At 63.4% G+C, this 14029-nt stretch overlaps 2 protein-coding genes across 2 annotated transcripts; one reads left to right on the forward strand and one right to left on the reverse strand.

Annotated features, from left to right (window-relative positions):
- The first annotated feature begins 260 nt into the window (after positions 1-260).
- SNRPD2 (small nuclear ribonucleoprotein D2 polypeptide) lies at positions 261-4781 on the forward strand. Its single transcript, XM_069882672.1, has 3 exons — positions 261-349; positions 1566-1745; positions 4521-4781. Coding segments are annotated over exons 1-3 (357 nt in total). The 5' UTR covers positions 261-347; the 3' UTR covers positions 4696-4781.
- Positions 4782-6723: 1942 nt separating this feature from the next.
- QPCTL (glutaminyl-peptide cyclotransferase like) lies at positions 6724-13572 on the reverse strand. The gene is made up of 7 exons (XM_069882682.1): positions 13321-13572; positions 11719-11847; positions 11339-11629; positions 10298-10450; positions 8985-9084; positions 8042-8158; positions 6724-6956 (listed from the first exon to the last, which is right to left on the reverse strand). Exons 1-7 carry the CDS (start codon positions 13570-13572, stop codon positions 6811-6813), a joined length of 1188 nt encoding a protein of 395 aa, XP_069738783.1. The 3' UTR covers positions 6724-6810.
- Positions 13573-14029: the final 457 nt, after the last annotated feature.

The following is a 14029-nucleotide window of genomic DNA, read 5'->3' on the forward strand; positions in this document are numbered from 1 at the left end:
TTGGTCACGCCCCCATTCTCTGGCCACGCCCCCAGTTCAAACCACGCCCCCTCGACCTCCTCTCCTAGACCCCATTGGCCACGCCCCCCTGCTTAAGCCACGCCCCCTTCCCCAGGCGCCCACGCGCTTCCCGCCCGGAGCGGGTCGAGGCCCCGCCCCCTCTCCCCTCAGGCCCCGCCCCCATCTTCCCTCAGGCCCCGCCCCCTCTTCCCTCAGGCCCCGCCCCCTCTCCCCTCAGGCCCCGCCCCCTTCCCCCCTCACCCGCCAACCGGAAGTGGCGCCGCGAAGCGACCCGGAAGCGTTTGCGCGGGCGGGAGCGGAGCCGCGAGGAGCGGAGCGGAGCCACCATGTGAGGGGGGGGGGGAGTGGGGGAGGGAGGGAACGGGGTCCCCGCCCCCGGTGTCCCCACACCCCTAGTCCTGGTGTCGCCGTTCCTGGTGTCCCCAACCCCCCCCATTCCCCATGTCCCTATTCCTGGTGTCCCCACCATTCCTGGTGTCCCCATTCCCGGTGTCCCCACCATCCCCGATGTCCCCATCCTGGTGTCCCCATCCCCAATGTCCCCATCCCCGGAGTCCCCATCCCGCTGTTCCTGGTGTCCCCGTCATTCCCAATGTCCCCATCCCTGCTGTCTTCATCCCCGATGTCCCCATTCCCGATGTCCCCATTCCCAGTGTCCCCATCCCCATGTCCCCATCCCCGCTGTCCCCATTCATGGTGACCCAGCCATTCCCAATGTCCCCATCCCTGGTGTCCCCACCATTCCCAATGTCGCCATTCCCGGTGTCCCCATCCTGATGTCCCTATTCCTGGTGTCCCCATCCCTGGTGTCCCCACCATTCCCGATGTCCCCATCCCCGCTGTCCCCACCATTTCTGGTGTCCCCATCCCCAATGTCCCCATGTCCCCATCCCCATGTCCCCATCCCCATGTCCCTATTCCTGGTGTCCCCACCATTCCCAATGTCCCCAACCTTGGTGTCCCCACCATCCCTGGTGTCCCCACCATCCCTGGTGTCCCCATCCCGATGTCCCTATTCCTGGTGTCCCCGTCATTCCCAATGTCCCCATTCCCACTGTCCCCATCCCCATGTCCCCATCCCCATGTCCCCATCCCCCATGTCCCCATGTCCCCAATGTCCCCATCCCCAATGTCCCCATCCCCCATGTCCCCATCCCTGCTGTCCCCATCCCCATGTCCCCATGTCCCCATCCCCTCTGTCCCCATATCCCCATGTCCCCATCCCCATGTTCCCATGTCCCCATCCCCATGTCCCCATTCCCACTGTCCCCATCCCCATGTCCCTATTCCTGGTGTCCCCATCCCCCATGTCCCCATCCCCAGCGTCCCCATCCTAATGTCCCCATGTCCCCATCCCCATGTCCCCATCCCCATGTCCGCATCCCCAACATCCCCATCCTGATGTCCATGTTCCTGCTGTCCCCATCCCTGCTGTCCCCATCATCCCCATGTCCCCATCGGGTGTCCCCATTCTCAATGTCCCCATCGGATGTCCCCATTCTCAATGTCCCCATCGGGTGTCCCCTCCGCGTGTCCCCGCGCAGGAGCCTCCTGAACAAGCCCAAGAGCGAGATGACGCCCGAGGAGCTGCAGAAGCGCGAGGAGGAGGAGTTCAACACGGGGCCCCTCTCGGTGCTCACCCAGTCGGTCAAGAACAACACCCAGGTCCTCATCAACTGCCGCAACAACAAGAAGCTGCTGGGGCGCGTCAAGGCCTTCGACAGGTGACCCTTGTCCCCACGGTGGCCCCAGGGTGGCCCTCAGTGCGGCCCCACCGTGACGTCCCCACCACCTCTCTCATGGTGTCCCCATCGTGTCCCCAAGGTGGGGCTCAGCCTGGCCCCACCATGGTGTCCCCACCACATCTCTCAGGGCTTCCCTGTCATGTCCCCATGGTGTCCCCATGGTGTCCCCAAGGTGTCCCTCAGCCTGGCCCCACCATGACGTCCCCACCACCTCTCTCATGGTGTCCCCATGGTGTCCCCATCATGTCCCCAAGGTGTCCCTCAGCCTGGCCCCACCATGGTGTCCCCACCACCTCTCTCATGGTGTCCCCATCGTGTCCCCGAGGTGTCCCTCAGCCTGTCCCTACCATGACGTCCCCACCACGTCTCTCATGGTGTCCCCATCATGTCCCCATCATGTCCCCAAGGTGTCCCTCAGCCTGGCCCCATCATGGTGTCCCCACCATGTCTCTCATGGTGTCCCCATGGTGTCCCCAAGGTGTCCCACAGCCTGGCCCCACCATGGTGTCCCCACCACGTCTCTCATGGTGTCCCCATCATGTCCCCAAGGTGTCCCTCAGCCTGGCCCCACCATGACGTCCCCACCACCTCTCTCATGGTGTCCCCATGGTGTCCCCATCATGTCCCCGAGGTGTCCCTCAGCCTGTCCCTACCATGGTGTCCCCACCACCTCTCTCATGATGTCCCCGTCATGTCCCCAAGGTGTCCCTCAGCCTGGCCCCACCATGGTGTCCCCACCACCTCTCTCATGGTGTCCCCATCGTGTCCCTGAGGTGTTCCTCAGCCTGTCCCTACCATGGTGTCCCCACCACGTCTCTCATGATGTCCCCGTCATGTCCCCAAGGTGTCCCTCAGCCTGGCCCCATCGTAGTGTCCCCACCACCTCTCTCATGGTGTCCCCATCATGTCCCCATGGTGTCCCCAAGGTGTCCCACAGCCTGGCCCCATCATGGTGTCCCCACCACCTCTCTCATGGTGTCCCCATGGTGTCCCCATGGCGTCCCTCAGCCTGGCCCCATCATAGTGTCCCCACCACGTCTCTCATGGTGTCCCCAAGGTGTCCCACAGCCTGGCCCCACCATGGTGTCCCCACTACATCTCTCGTTATGTCCCCATCACGTCCCCATCGTGTCCCCAAGTGTCCTCATGGTGTCCCCCAGCCTGTCCCCAGCCCGTCCCCATGGAGTCCCCACCACATCTCTCACGGTGTCCCCATCGTGTCCCCCCTCGATGTCCTCAGGGCGTCCCAAACACATCTCTAAGTGTCCCCCCAGTGTCTCCCTTGGTGTCCCACCACGGAGGGACATGGTGGGGGCTGCGAGGGGGACCCCAGGGTGACCCAAGAGGACTTTGGGGACCCTGGGAGACACTGAGAGGGCTTTGGAGGACTCCAAGGTGGCCCTGGAAGATGCTGGGGAGTGTGAAGGAACCCTGGGGGACATCGGGGTCCACAGAGGGACACCCGAGGAGTGACCCAAGGGGACACCGGGAGCCGTGGGGAACCCTGAGGTGACCCAGGGGGACACTGGGGGGACCCTAGGGTGACCCGAGGGGACATTGAGGGCTGTGAGGGGACCCTGGGATCATGGGGGGCTCCCAAGAGGTGAATCTGAGGGACATTGTGGCCTTGGGGAGACCCTGGGGGACACTGGGGTGACCCTGGAGGACACTGGGGGCCATGGGGAGCCCTGAGGTGACCCGAGGGGACACTGGGGGGACCCGAGGGTGACCTGAGGGGACATTGAGGGCTGTGAGGGGACCCTGGGATCATGGGGGGCTCCCAAGAGGTGAATCTGAGGGACATTGTGGGCTTGGGGAGACCCTGGGGGACACTGAGGTGACCAGTGGGGACACTGGGGGCCATGGGGAACCCTGAGGTGACCCAAGGGGACATTGAGGGCTGTGGAGGGGACACTGGGGTGACCCAGGAGGACACTGGGGGCTGTGGGGAACCCTGAGGTGACTCGAGGGGACATTAGGGACCATGGAGGGGACCCCTTTGGTCACCCCTGGAGGACACTGGCGGTCATGGGGAGCCCTGAGGTGACCCAAGGGGACATTTGGAGCCGTGGGGAGACCTCAGGGTGACCGAAGTGGACATTGAGGGTCATGGGGGGACTCTGGAGGTCATCTGGGGCCATGGGGAACCCTGAGGTGACTCAAGGGGACGTTGGGGGGAACCCAGGGTGACCCAAGGGGATGCTGGGAGACGCTGGGGTCCTTGAGGGGACACTAGGGGACACCCCGTGACTTTGGGGAAGACACTGGGAGCCGTGGGGAACCCTGAGGTGACTCAAGGGGACATTGGGGGGACCCTAGGGTGACCCAAGGGGACATTGAGGGCTGTGAGGGGACCCTGGGATCATGAGGGGCTCCCAAGAGGTGAATCTGAGGGACATTGTGGGCTTGGGGAGACCCTGGGGGACACTGAGGTGACCAGTGGGGACACTGGGGGCCATGGGGAACCCTGAGGTGACCCAAGGGGACATTGGGGGGACCCCAGGGTGACCCAAGGGGATGCTGGGGGACGCTGGGGTCCTTGAGGGGACACTAGGGGACTCCCCTGTGACCGTGGGGAGGACACCGGGAGCCGTGGGGAACCCTGAGGAGATTCGAGGGGATGTTGGGAGCCTTGGAGGAACCCGAGGAGTGACCCAAAGGGATGTTGGGGACCACGGGGTGGGGGGGACACAACATTAGGGGTCCCCAAAGCTGTGTGTCCCCTCCCTGACCTCTTGTCCTTCCCCCCGCCAGGCACTGCAACATGGTCCTGGAGAACGTCAAGGAGATGTGGACGGAGGTGCCCAAGAGCGGGAAGGGGAAGAAGAAATCGAAGCCCGTCAACAAGGACCGTTACATCTCCAAGATGTTCCTGCGCGGAGACTCCGTCATCGTCGTCCTCCGCAACCCCCTCATCGCCGGAAAATAGGGACCCCCCAAACCCCCACCCGGAGGCCACACGCTCTGTGACCCCCCCACCCCCAACCCCGGGCAATAAAGCTGGTTCCTTCCTTGCTTCTTCTCCCTTGGACTCTGGGGAGACCCAACCTCGAATCCTGGGGGCAGCTCTGGGCCCCGAGGAGAACCTGGAGGGCCTGGAGCCTCCGGAGAAGAGCCCGGAGCTGGGGAAGGGGCTGGAGAAGAAGAGGAGCGGCTGAGGGAGCTGGAGAAGAGGAGGCCGAGGGGAGAGCTCGTTGCTCTCTCCAACTCCCTGCGAGGAGGTTGTGGAGAGGAGGGAGCTGGGCTCTTCTCCCGAGGGGACAGGACGAGGGGGAACGGCCTCCAGCTCCACCCGGGGAGCCTCAGATGGGACATCAAGAGAAGATTCTTCATGGAAAGGGGCCCTGGAACAGGGAGGGGGTTGAGTCCCCAACCCTGGAGGGTTTAAGGGATGGGTGGACGAGGTGCTGAGGGACACGGGTCAGTGATCGATGGGGACGGTTGGACTCGATGATCCGTTGGGTCCTTTCCAACCTGGTGATTCCATGATTCTATGAAAAACCAGCGTTCCGCACAAAACTTGATGTTCTGGCTCCCCAAAAAAGAAATTTCTCGCCCCAAAATCATTCTTCTGGCCCCCAAAATGGGAGGTTTGGAACTACAATTGGTGCTCTGGCCCCAAAAATATCTGTTTCCTAACAAAAAAAATTTGTTCTGGCCCCCCAAATCATTGTTCTTGGTCTAAAATCAGTGTTCTGCCCCATAATTTATTGTTCTTGGTCTAAAAATCAGCGTCCTGCCCCATAAATCGTTGTTCTCACTCTAAAAATCAGCGCTCTGGCCCCAAATTCAGTGTGGTGGCCCTGAAAATGAGAGTTCTGGCATCAAAAATGGGATTTCTGGCTCCAAACATCAATCTTCTGGCCCCAAAAATCACCGTTCTGGCCCTAAAAGTGGTATTCTGGCCCCAATAATGGGAGTTCTGGCCCAAAAAATGAGTTTTCTGGCCCAAAAAATCACTTTTCAGCCCCCAAAAAGGTATTTCTGGCTCCAAAAATCAGTGTTCTGGCCCCCAAAATGGGAGGTTTGGAACTACAATTGGTGCTCTGGCCCCAAAAAATCTGTTTTCTGACAAAAAAAATTTGTTCTGGCCCCCCAAATCATTGTAAAATCAGTGTTCTGCCCTGTAATTTATTGTTCTTGGTCTAAAAATCAGCGTCCTGCCCCATAAATCGTTGTTCTCACTCTAAAAATCAGCGCTCTGGCCCCAAATTCAGTGTGGTGGCCCTGAAAATGAGAGTTCTGGCATCAAAAATGGGATTTCTGGCTCTAAACATCAACCTTCTGGCCCCCAAAATCACCGTTCTGGCCCTAAAAGTGGTGTTCTGGCCCCAATAATGGGAGTTCTGGCCCAAAAAATGAGTTTCTCGCACAAAAAAATCCCTTTTCAGCCCCCAAAAGGTATTTCTGGCTCCAAAAATCATTCTTCTGGCCCCCAAAATGGGAGGTTTGGAACTACAATTGGTGCTCTGGCCCCCAAAAAATCTGTTTTCTGACAAAAAAAATTTGTTCTGGCCCCCAAAATCTTTGTTCTTGGTCTAAAATCAGTGTTCTGCCCCATAATTTATTGTTCTTGGTCTAAAAATCAGTGTTCTGCCCCATAAATCGTTGTTCTCACTCTAAAAATCAGCGCTCTGGCCCCAAAGTCAGTGTGCTGGCCCTGAAAATCAGAGTTCTGGCATCAAAAATGGGATTTCTGGCTCCAAACATCAATCTTCTGGCCCAAAAAATCACCGTTCTGGCCCTAAAAGTGGTGTTCTGGCCCCAATAATGGGAGTTCTGGCCCAAAAAATGAGTTTTCTGCCCCAAAAAATCACTTTTCAGCCCCCAAAAAGGTATTTGTGGCTCCAAAAATCAGTGTTCTGGCCCCCAAAATGGGAGCTCGAGCGAAATAAATGAGCAGTTCTGGCCCAAAAATCGATGCTCAGGTACCCAAAACGGCTTCGTATGGTACGAGGAATAAAATATGGGATTGGTTTGGTTTTTATCCTTTTCGGAGGGTTTGGGATGCGGCCGGAGACGGGAAAAGGGCCCTGGGGGAGGCTCAGAGCCGCAGGAACTCGGCCACGAAGGCTACGAGGATCTTGGCGAGGTCGGCGATGGTCGCAGGGTCCAGGTTGGCTTCGGTGTCCTCCAGCGTGTGCCACACGGCCGGGAACGGCGTCGGGATGAGGTGAAGGACCGGGACGCCTGCGGAGAGACCGGAGAGACGGGAGCTCAGCGGATCCTGCTCCGGGGAGGAACATCCCACCAGGATCTGAGCCCCACGGAGCGAATCCTGCTCCGGGGAGGAACATCCCACCAGGATCTGAGCCCCACGGAGCGAATCCTGCTCCAGGGAGGAACATCCCACCAGGATCTGAGGCCCACGGAGCGAATCCTGCTCCGGGGAGGAACATCCCACCAGGATCTGAGCCCCACGGAGCGAATCCTTCTCCGGGGAGGAACGTCCCACCAGGATCCGAGCCCCACGGAGCGAATCCTGCTCCAGGGAGGAACATCCCACCAGGATCCGAGCCCCACGGAGCGAATCCTGCTCCGGGGAGGAACATCCCACCAGGATCTGAGCCCCACAGAGCGAATCCTGCTCCGGGGAGGAACATCCCACCAGGATCTGAGCCCCACGGAGCGAATCCTGCTCCGGGGAGGAACATCCCACCAGGATCCGAGCCCCACAGAGCGAATCCTGCTCCGGGGAGGAACATCCCACCAGGATCTGAGCCCCACGGAGCGAATCCTGCTCCGGGGAGGAACGTCCCACCAGGATCTGAGCCCCACGGAGCGAATCCTGCTCCAGGGAGGAACATCCCACCAGGATCCGAGCCCCACGGAGCGAATCCTGCTCCGGGGAGGAACATCCCACCAGGATCTGAGCCCCACGGAGCGAATCCTTCTCCGGGGAGGAACGTCCCACCAGGATCCGAGCCCCACGGAGCGAATCCTGCTCCAGGGAGGAACATCCCACCAGGATCCGAGGCCCACGGAGCGAATCCTGCTCCGGGGAGGAACATCCCACCAGGATCCGAGCCCCACGGAGCGAATCCTGCTCCGGGGAGGAACATCCCACCAGGATCTGAGCCCCACGGAGCGAATCCTGCTCCGGGGAGGAACATCCCACCAGGATCTGAGCCCCACGGAGCGAATCCTGCTCCGGGGAGGAACATCCCACCAGGATCTGAGCCCCACGGAGCGAATCCTGCTCCGGGGCCGCGTGTCCCACCAGGATCTGAGGCCCCCCTGGGTCCCAGCCTTTCCCGGGACAAGCGGGATGTCACCTCGCTGCAGGAAGGGGACGTGGTCGTCCTCGACGGGGCCCGGGGCCGGGCTGAGGCGGAAGAAGGGGGGATCCTGGGGGCCAGCGTGGAGGAGGCCGAGGCGCCGCAGCTGCTGCTCTGGGTTGGGGACACGGGGACAGAACCTTCTGTGACCCCCCCAGCTGCCTCCTTGTCCCATTCCTTGTCCCCTCATCCCTGGCCCTTTGTCCCCTCATCCGTGTCCCCATCCACTCATTCTCATCCTTGTCCCCATCCCTGTGTCCCCTCATCCTTGTCCCCTCATCCATCCCCATCCCCGTGTCCCTCCTCCCTGTCCCCCTGTCCCTCATCCCTGTCCCCTTGTCCCTCACCCCTTGTCTCCTCCTCCCTGTCCCCATCCCCATGTCCTCTCATCCATGTCCTCATTCCCTTGTCCCCTCATCCCTGTCCCCTCATCCCCTCATCCGTGTCCCCATCCCCTTGTCCCCTCACCCTCATCCCTGTCCCCATCCCCTCATTCTCATCCCTGTCCCCGTGTCCCCCATCCCTGTCCCCATCCCCTTGTCCCCTCATCCCTGTCCCCTTGTTCCCTCATCCTTGTCCCCATCCTTGTTCCCTCATCCCTGTCCCCATTCCCTCATGCCCCTCCTTGTCCCCATCCCCTCATCCTCCTCCCTGTTCCCGTGTCCCCTCATCCCTGTGCCCGTGTCCCCTCATCCCATCCTCATCCCTGTCCCCTTGGCCCTCATCCTTGTCCCCATCCCCTTGTCCCCTTCCTCCCTGTCCCCATCCCCTTGTCCCCTCACCCTCATCCCTGTCCCCATCCTTGTTCCCTCATCCCTGTCCCCATCCTCTCATCCTCCTCCCTGTCCCCTTGTTCCCTCATCCCTGTCCCCATCCCCTTGTCCCCTCCCCCTCCTCCCTGTCCCCCCCCCCCCCCGCCCTGTCCCCTCCGGGCTGTCACCGATGGTCACGAGGCGCAGGAACCATTTCAGGGTTGGCGGGAAGTGGCTGTGGATGGCGGGAAATGGCGCCCCCAGCAGGTCCAGCAGCACCAGCAGCTCCTGCAGACAGCGGGGAGGGGGCAGTGACGGGGGGGACACCCCCACTGACCCCCCCCAACTCCCCTGGGTGCCCCCGACCCCTCCTAGATGCCCCCCAACACCCCTGCGTGCCCCCAGACCCTTCCTAGGTGCCCCCAACACCCCTGGGTGCCCCCAGACCCCTCCTAGATGCCCCCCAACACCCCTGAGTGCCCCCCAACACCACCGGGTGCCCCCAGACCCCTCCTAGGTGCCCCTAGACCCTCCCTAGGTGTCCCCCAACTCCCCTGGGTGCCCCCGACCCCTCCTAGCTGCCCCCCAACACCACCAGGTGCCCCCAGACCCCTCCTAGGTGCCCCCCAAAATGCCTGGGTGCCCTCAGACCCCTCCTAGGTGCCCCCCAACACCCCTGCGTGCCCCCAGACCCCCACTAGGTGCCCCCCAACACCCCTGGGTGCCCCCTGACACCTCCTAGGTGCCCTCCAACACCCCTGCGTGCCCCCCAACACCCCTCCTAGGTGCCCCCCAACACCCCCGGGTGCCCCCAGGCCCTTCCTAGGTGACCCCCCAACACGCCTTGGTGCCCCATGACCCCTCCTAGATGCCCCCCAATGCCCCTGGGTGCCCCCAAACCCCTCCTAGATGCCCCCCAACACCCCTGGGTGTCCCCAGACCCCTCCTAGATGCCCCCCAACACCCCTGGGTGTCCCCAGACCCCTACTAGGTGCCCCTAGACCCCTCCTAGCTGCCCCCCAACACCCCTGAGTGCCCCTAGACCCCTACTAGGTGCCCCCCAACACCACCGCGTGCCCCCAGACCCCCACTAGGTGCCCCTAGACTCTTCCTAGGTGCCCCCCCAACACCCCTGGGTGCCCCCAGACCCCTTCTAGGTGCCCCTAGAACCCCCCTAGGTGCCCCCCAACAACACCGGGTGCCCCCAGACCCCTCCTAGATGCCCCCCAACACCTCTGGGTGTCCCCCGACACCTCCTAGGTGCCCCTAGAACCCCCCTAGGTGCCCCCCAACAACACCGGGTGCCCCCAGACCCCTCCTAGGTGCCCCCCAACACCCCTGGGTGCCCCCAGACCCCTCCTAGGTGCCCCTAGAACCCCCCTAGGTGCCCCCTAACAACACCGGGTGCCCCCAGACCCCTCCTAGATGCCCCCCAACTCCTCTGGGTGCCCCCAGGCCCCTCCTAGGTGCCCCCCAACACCCCGGGGTGCCCCCCCCTCACCATGGCGCTGATCTGGGTGCCGTGGGGTCCGTGCCGGGTTCTCGCCATCCTCGCCGCCAGGTGCCGGGCGCCGTAGAGGGAGTCGCGGGGGCTCCATTCCTCAAAGGCTTCTTCTCCGTCCAGGAAAAGCAGCTGCAGTGTCACCTCCGCGCCCTGTGGGGACCCCAGGAGTTTGGATTTGGGGGGGGGGGGGGGGGGCTACAGGCATCCCTGGGGGTTCCAGAGGGGATCCAGGAGGCCGGGGGTGGGGGGGCTCTAGAGGGGATCCTGGGGGGCTCCGGAGGAGATCTAGGAGGATTGGGGGGCTCTAGAGGGGATCCTGGGGGGCTCTGGAGGAGATCTAGGAGGCTTGGGGGGCTCTAGAGGGGATCCTGGGGGGGCTCCAGAGAAGATCTAGGAGACTTGGGGGGCTCTAGAGGGGATCCTGGAGTCTCCAGAGGAGACATATGGATTCTGGGGGGGCTCCAGAGGGGACCCTAGCGGGGCTCCAGGCATCTCTGGGGGCTCCAGACAGGATCCTGGGGGGGTCCAGGCATCCCTGGGGACTCCAGGGGGGATCCTGGGGGTTCCAGAAGGGATCCAGGAGTCCTGGGGGGCTCCAGAGGGGATCCTGGGGTCTCCAGAGGAGACCTATGGATTCTGGGGGGGCTCCAGGGGGGACCCTGGGGGGGCTCCAGGCATCTCTGGGGGCTCCAGGCGGGATCCCGAGGGGCTCCAGAGGAGACTCAGGAGTTCTTGGGGAGCTCCAGGCATCCCTGGAGGTTCAAGAGGGGATCCTGGGGGGCTCCAGGGGTTCCCATGGATCCTGGGGGGGCTCCAGGCATCTCTGGGGGTTCCACAGGGGATCCTGAGGGGGCTCCAGAGGAGACTCGGGAGTTCTAGGGGGGCTCCAGGCATCCCTGGGGGCTCCAGAGGTGCTCCTTGAGGGGGCTCCAGGGCTTCCCATGGCTCCTGGGGGTTCTAGAGGGGCTCTTGGGGTGCTCCAGGGGTTCCCCACAGATCCCCGGGAGGGTGGGGTTCCCGTTGCCCCCCGACACCCACCGCGTCCTTGGCTCTGCGCAGCGGGCGGTCGAGCGCGGCCGCCAGCTCGAGGAGGAGGGCGCAGGGCACGGCGGAATCGGTGGCCCCCACGAAAACTCGGTGGCCCCCACGCTCCGGGGCCAGGACTTTGGTGTCGTAGTGGCAGGCGAGGACGAGGCGCCGGGGGGCATCGGGGGCCGCCGTGGCTACCACGTTGGTGAAGGTCACGAGCCCCCGCGGCGTCTCCGCTTCGAAGGCGTCCGACTCCACGTGCCAACCGGCCCCCAGGGCCCCCAAGCACCTCGCGATGTGCTGAGGAGGCAAACGGGACCCCGTTAGCGCTCGCCTGCACCCCGAATTTGGGGTTTTGGGGGTCACCTTGAGCTTGGGGGGGTCCTTACCTGGCGAGCATCACGGCTTCCAGGTCCCCCCGGCACCCGTTCCCGCAGGAGGGGTCGCAGGAATCGCTCCCGCAGGCGCTGGGGGTCGAGGGGCGCCAGCAACGCCCCCAGCGCCGGCTCTGGGGGAGGCTGAGGGGGTCGTGTCAGTCTTTGGGGGGGGCACAGGGGGGGAAATTGGGGTCCCCGGGGGGTCTGGGGGGGTCTGGAAGGGGTCTCGGGGCGTTGGGGAGGGAATTGGGGTCCCCCCAGGGCGGTCTTGGGGTGTCTGAAGGGAGCTGGGGGTGTTGCGGGAAGGATTTTGGGTCCCTTTGGTAGTTTGGGGGTGTCTGGAAGGGGTTTAGGGGTGTCTGAAGGGCGTTTGAGGGTGTCTGGAGGGGGTTTTGGGGTGTTGGGAGAGGGATTTTGGGTCCCACAGAGGGTTTTGGGGGTGTCCGGAGGGGATTTGGGAATGTCCGGGGAGGGATTTTGGGTCCCCTTGGTAGTTTGGGGGTGTCTGGAGGGGGTTTAGGGGTGTCTGGAGGCCATTTGAGGGTGTCGGGAGAGGATTTGGGGGTGTTGGGAGAGGGATTTTGGGTCCCCCAGAGGGTTTTGGGGGTGTCTGGAGGGCGTTTGAGGGTGTCTGGAGGGGGTTTTGGGGTGTTGGGAGAGGGATTTTGGGTCCCCCAGAGGGTGTTCGGGGTGTCTGGAGGGGATTTGGGGGTGTCAGGAGAGGGATTTTGGGTCCCCTTTGCAGTTTGGGGGTGTCTAGAGAGGGTTGGGGTGTCTTGGGGTCCCCTAAGAGGGTTTTGGGGTGTTTGGGGCAGGGATTTTGCGTCCCCCTGGGGGGTTTGGGGGTGTCTGGAGGGACTTTGGTGGGGTCAGGGAGGGATTTTGGGTCCCCCCCGAGAGTTTGTTGATGTCTGGAGGGGGTTTGGGGGTGGCGGGAGAGGGATTTAGGGGGGCTGGGGGGGAAATAAGGATCCCCCAGGGGGTTCAGGGGTGTCTGGAGAGGGTTTTGGGGGTGTAAGAGGAGGGAATTGGCATTCCTCAGGGGGGGTTGGGGTGTCTGGAGGGGGTTTAGGGGGTGTTGGGGTCCCCAGAAGGATTTAGGGGTGTCTGGAGGTGCTCTGGGGGTGTCAGGGGAGGGACTTGGGGCCCCCCAGGCTGATTTAGGGGTGTCTGGAGGGGGTTTAGGGGGTGTTGGGGTCCCCAGGAGGATTTAGGGGTGTCTGGAGGGGCTCGGGGGGGGTCAGAGGAGGGATTTGGGGTCCCCCAGGGGGATTTGGGGGTATCTGGAGGGCGTTTGGGGGTGTCTGGAGGGGATTTAGGGGGTGTTAGGGACCCCAGGAGGACTTAGGGGTGTCTGGAGGGGGTTTAGGGACCCCAGGAGGATTTAGGGGTGTCTGGAGGGGCTCTGGGGGGGTCAGAGGAGGGATTTGGGGTCCCCCAGGAGGATTTGGGGGTATCTGGAGGGGATTTGGGGGTGTCTGGAGGGGATTTGGGGGTGTCTGGAGGGGGTTTAAGGAGTGTTGGGGTCCCCAGGAGGATTTAGGGGTGTCTGGAGGGGGTTTAGGGGGTGTTGGGGACCCCAGGAGGATCTAGGCCCCCCCCTTCCCCCCTCACCGGTTGGGTTCCCGGTTCCCCGCGGGGCCCGACGAGGCCGAACAGCAGCAGGAGGGCGGCGGCGGCGGCCGCGAGGGCCACGAACGGGGCCGGGAGGCGGGTGAAGCGGCGGAGCCGAGCCCGGAGCCTCCATCCCAGCCCCGATCCCGGTCCCGGTCCCGGCCCCGAGCCCCGCCCCGGCCCGGGCCCCGGCAGAGCGGCGGCGCCGGGACTCGAACCCGCGGCCCGGGGGCGGCGGGAGCCCGGGCGCATGGCGGGGGGGGGGGGGGGGGCACCGGCGCGCGCTTCCGGGGGGGCGGGGCCTGTGTGAGGGGGCGTGGCCTATGAGACCGGCGGGCTATATATAAGGGGCGTGGCCTGTGTGAGGGGGCGTGGTCTCAGGAAAACGGAGGGCTACGTAAAAGGGGCGTGGCCTGAGTGAGGGGGCGTGGCCTATGAGAACGGCGGGCTACATATACTGGACGTGGTCTGCTCAGGGGGCGTGGCCTATGAGAACGATGGGCTATACATAAGGGGCGTGGCCTGAGTGAGGGGGCGTGGCCTCCGGAAGCGGCGGGCTACATATAAAGGGCGTGGTCTTCACAGGGGGGCGTGGCCTGATGGAGGGGCGTGGCCTATGGGAACCGCTGGGTATGTAAAAGGGGCGTGGCCTGTGGGAGCGATGGGTTATATATAAGGGGCGTGGTCTGTGTAGGGGGCGTGGCCTGAG

The sequence above is a fragment of the Phaenicophaeus curvirostris genome, unplaced genomic scaffold, assembly GCF_032191515.1.
Source record: "Phaenicophaeus curvirostris isolate KB17595 unplaced genomic scaffold, BPBGC_Pcur_1.0 scaffold_277, whole genome shotgun sequence".
NCBI lineage: Eukaryota > Metazoa > Chordata > Aves > Cuculiformes > Cuculidae > Phaenicophaeus > Phaenicophaeus curvirostris.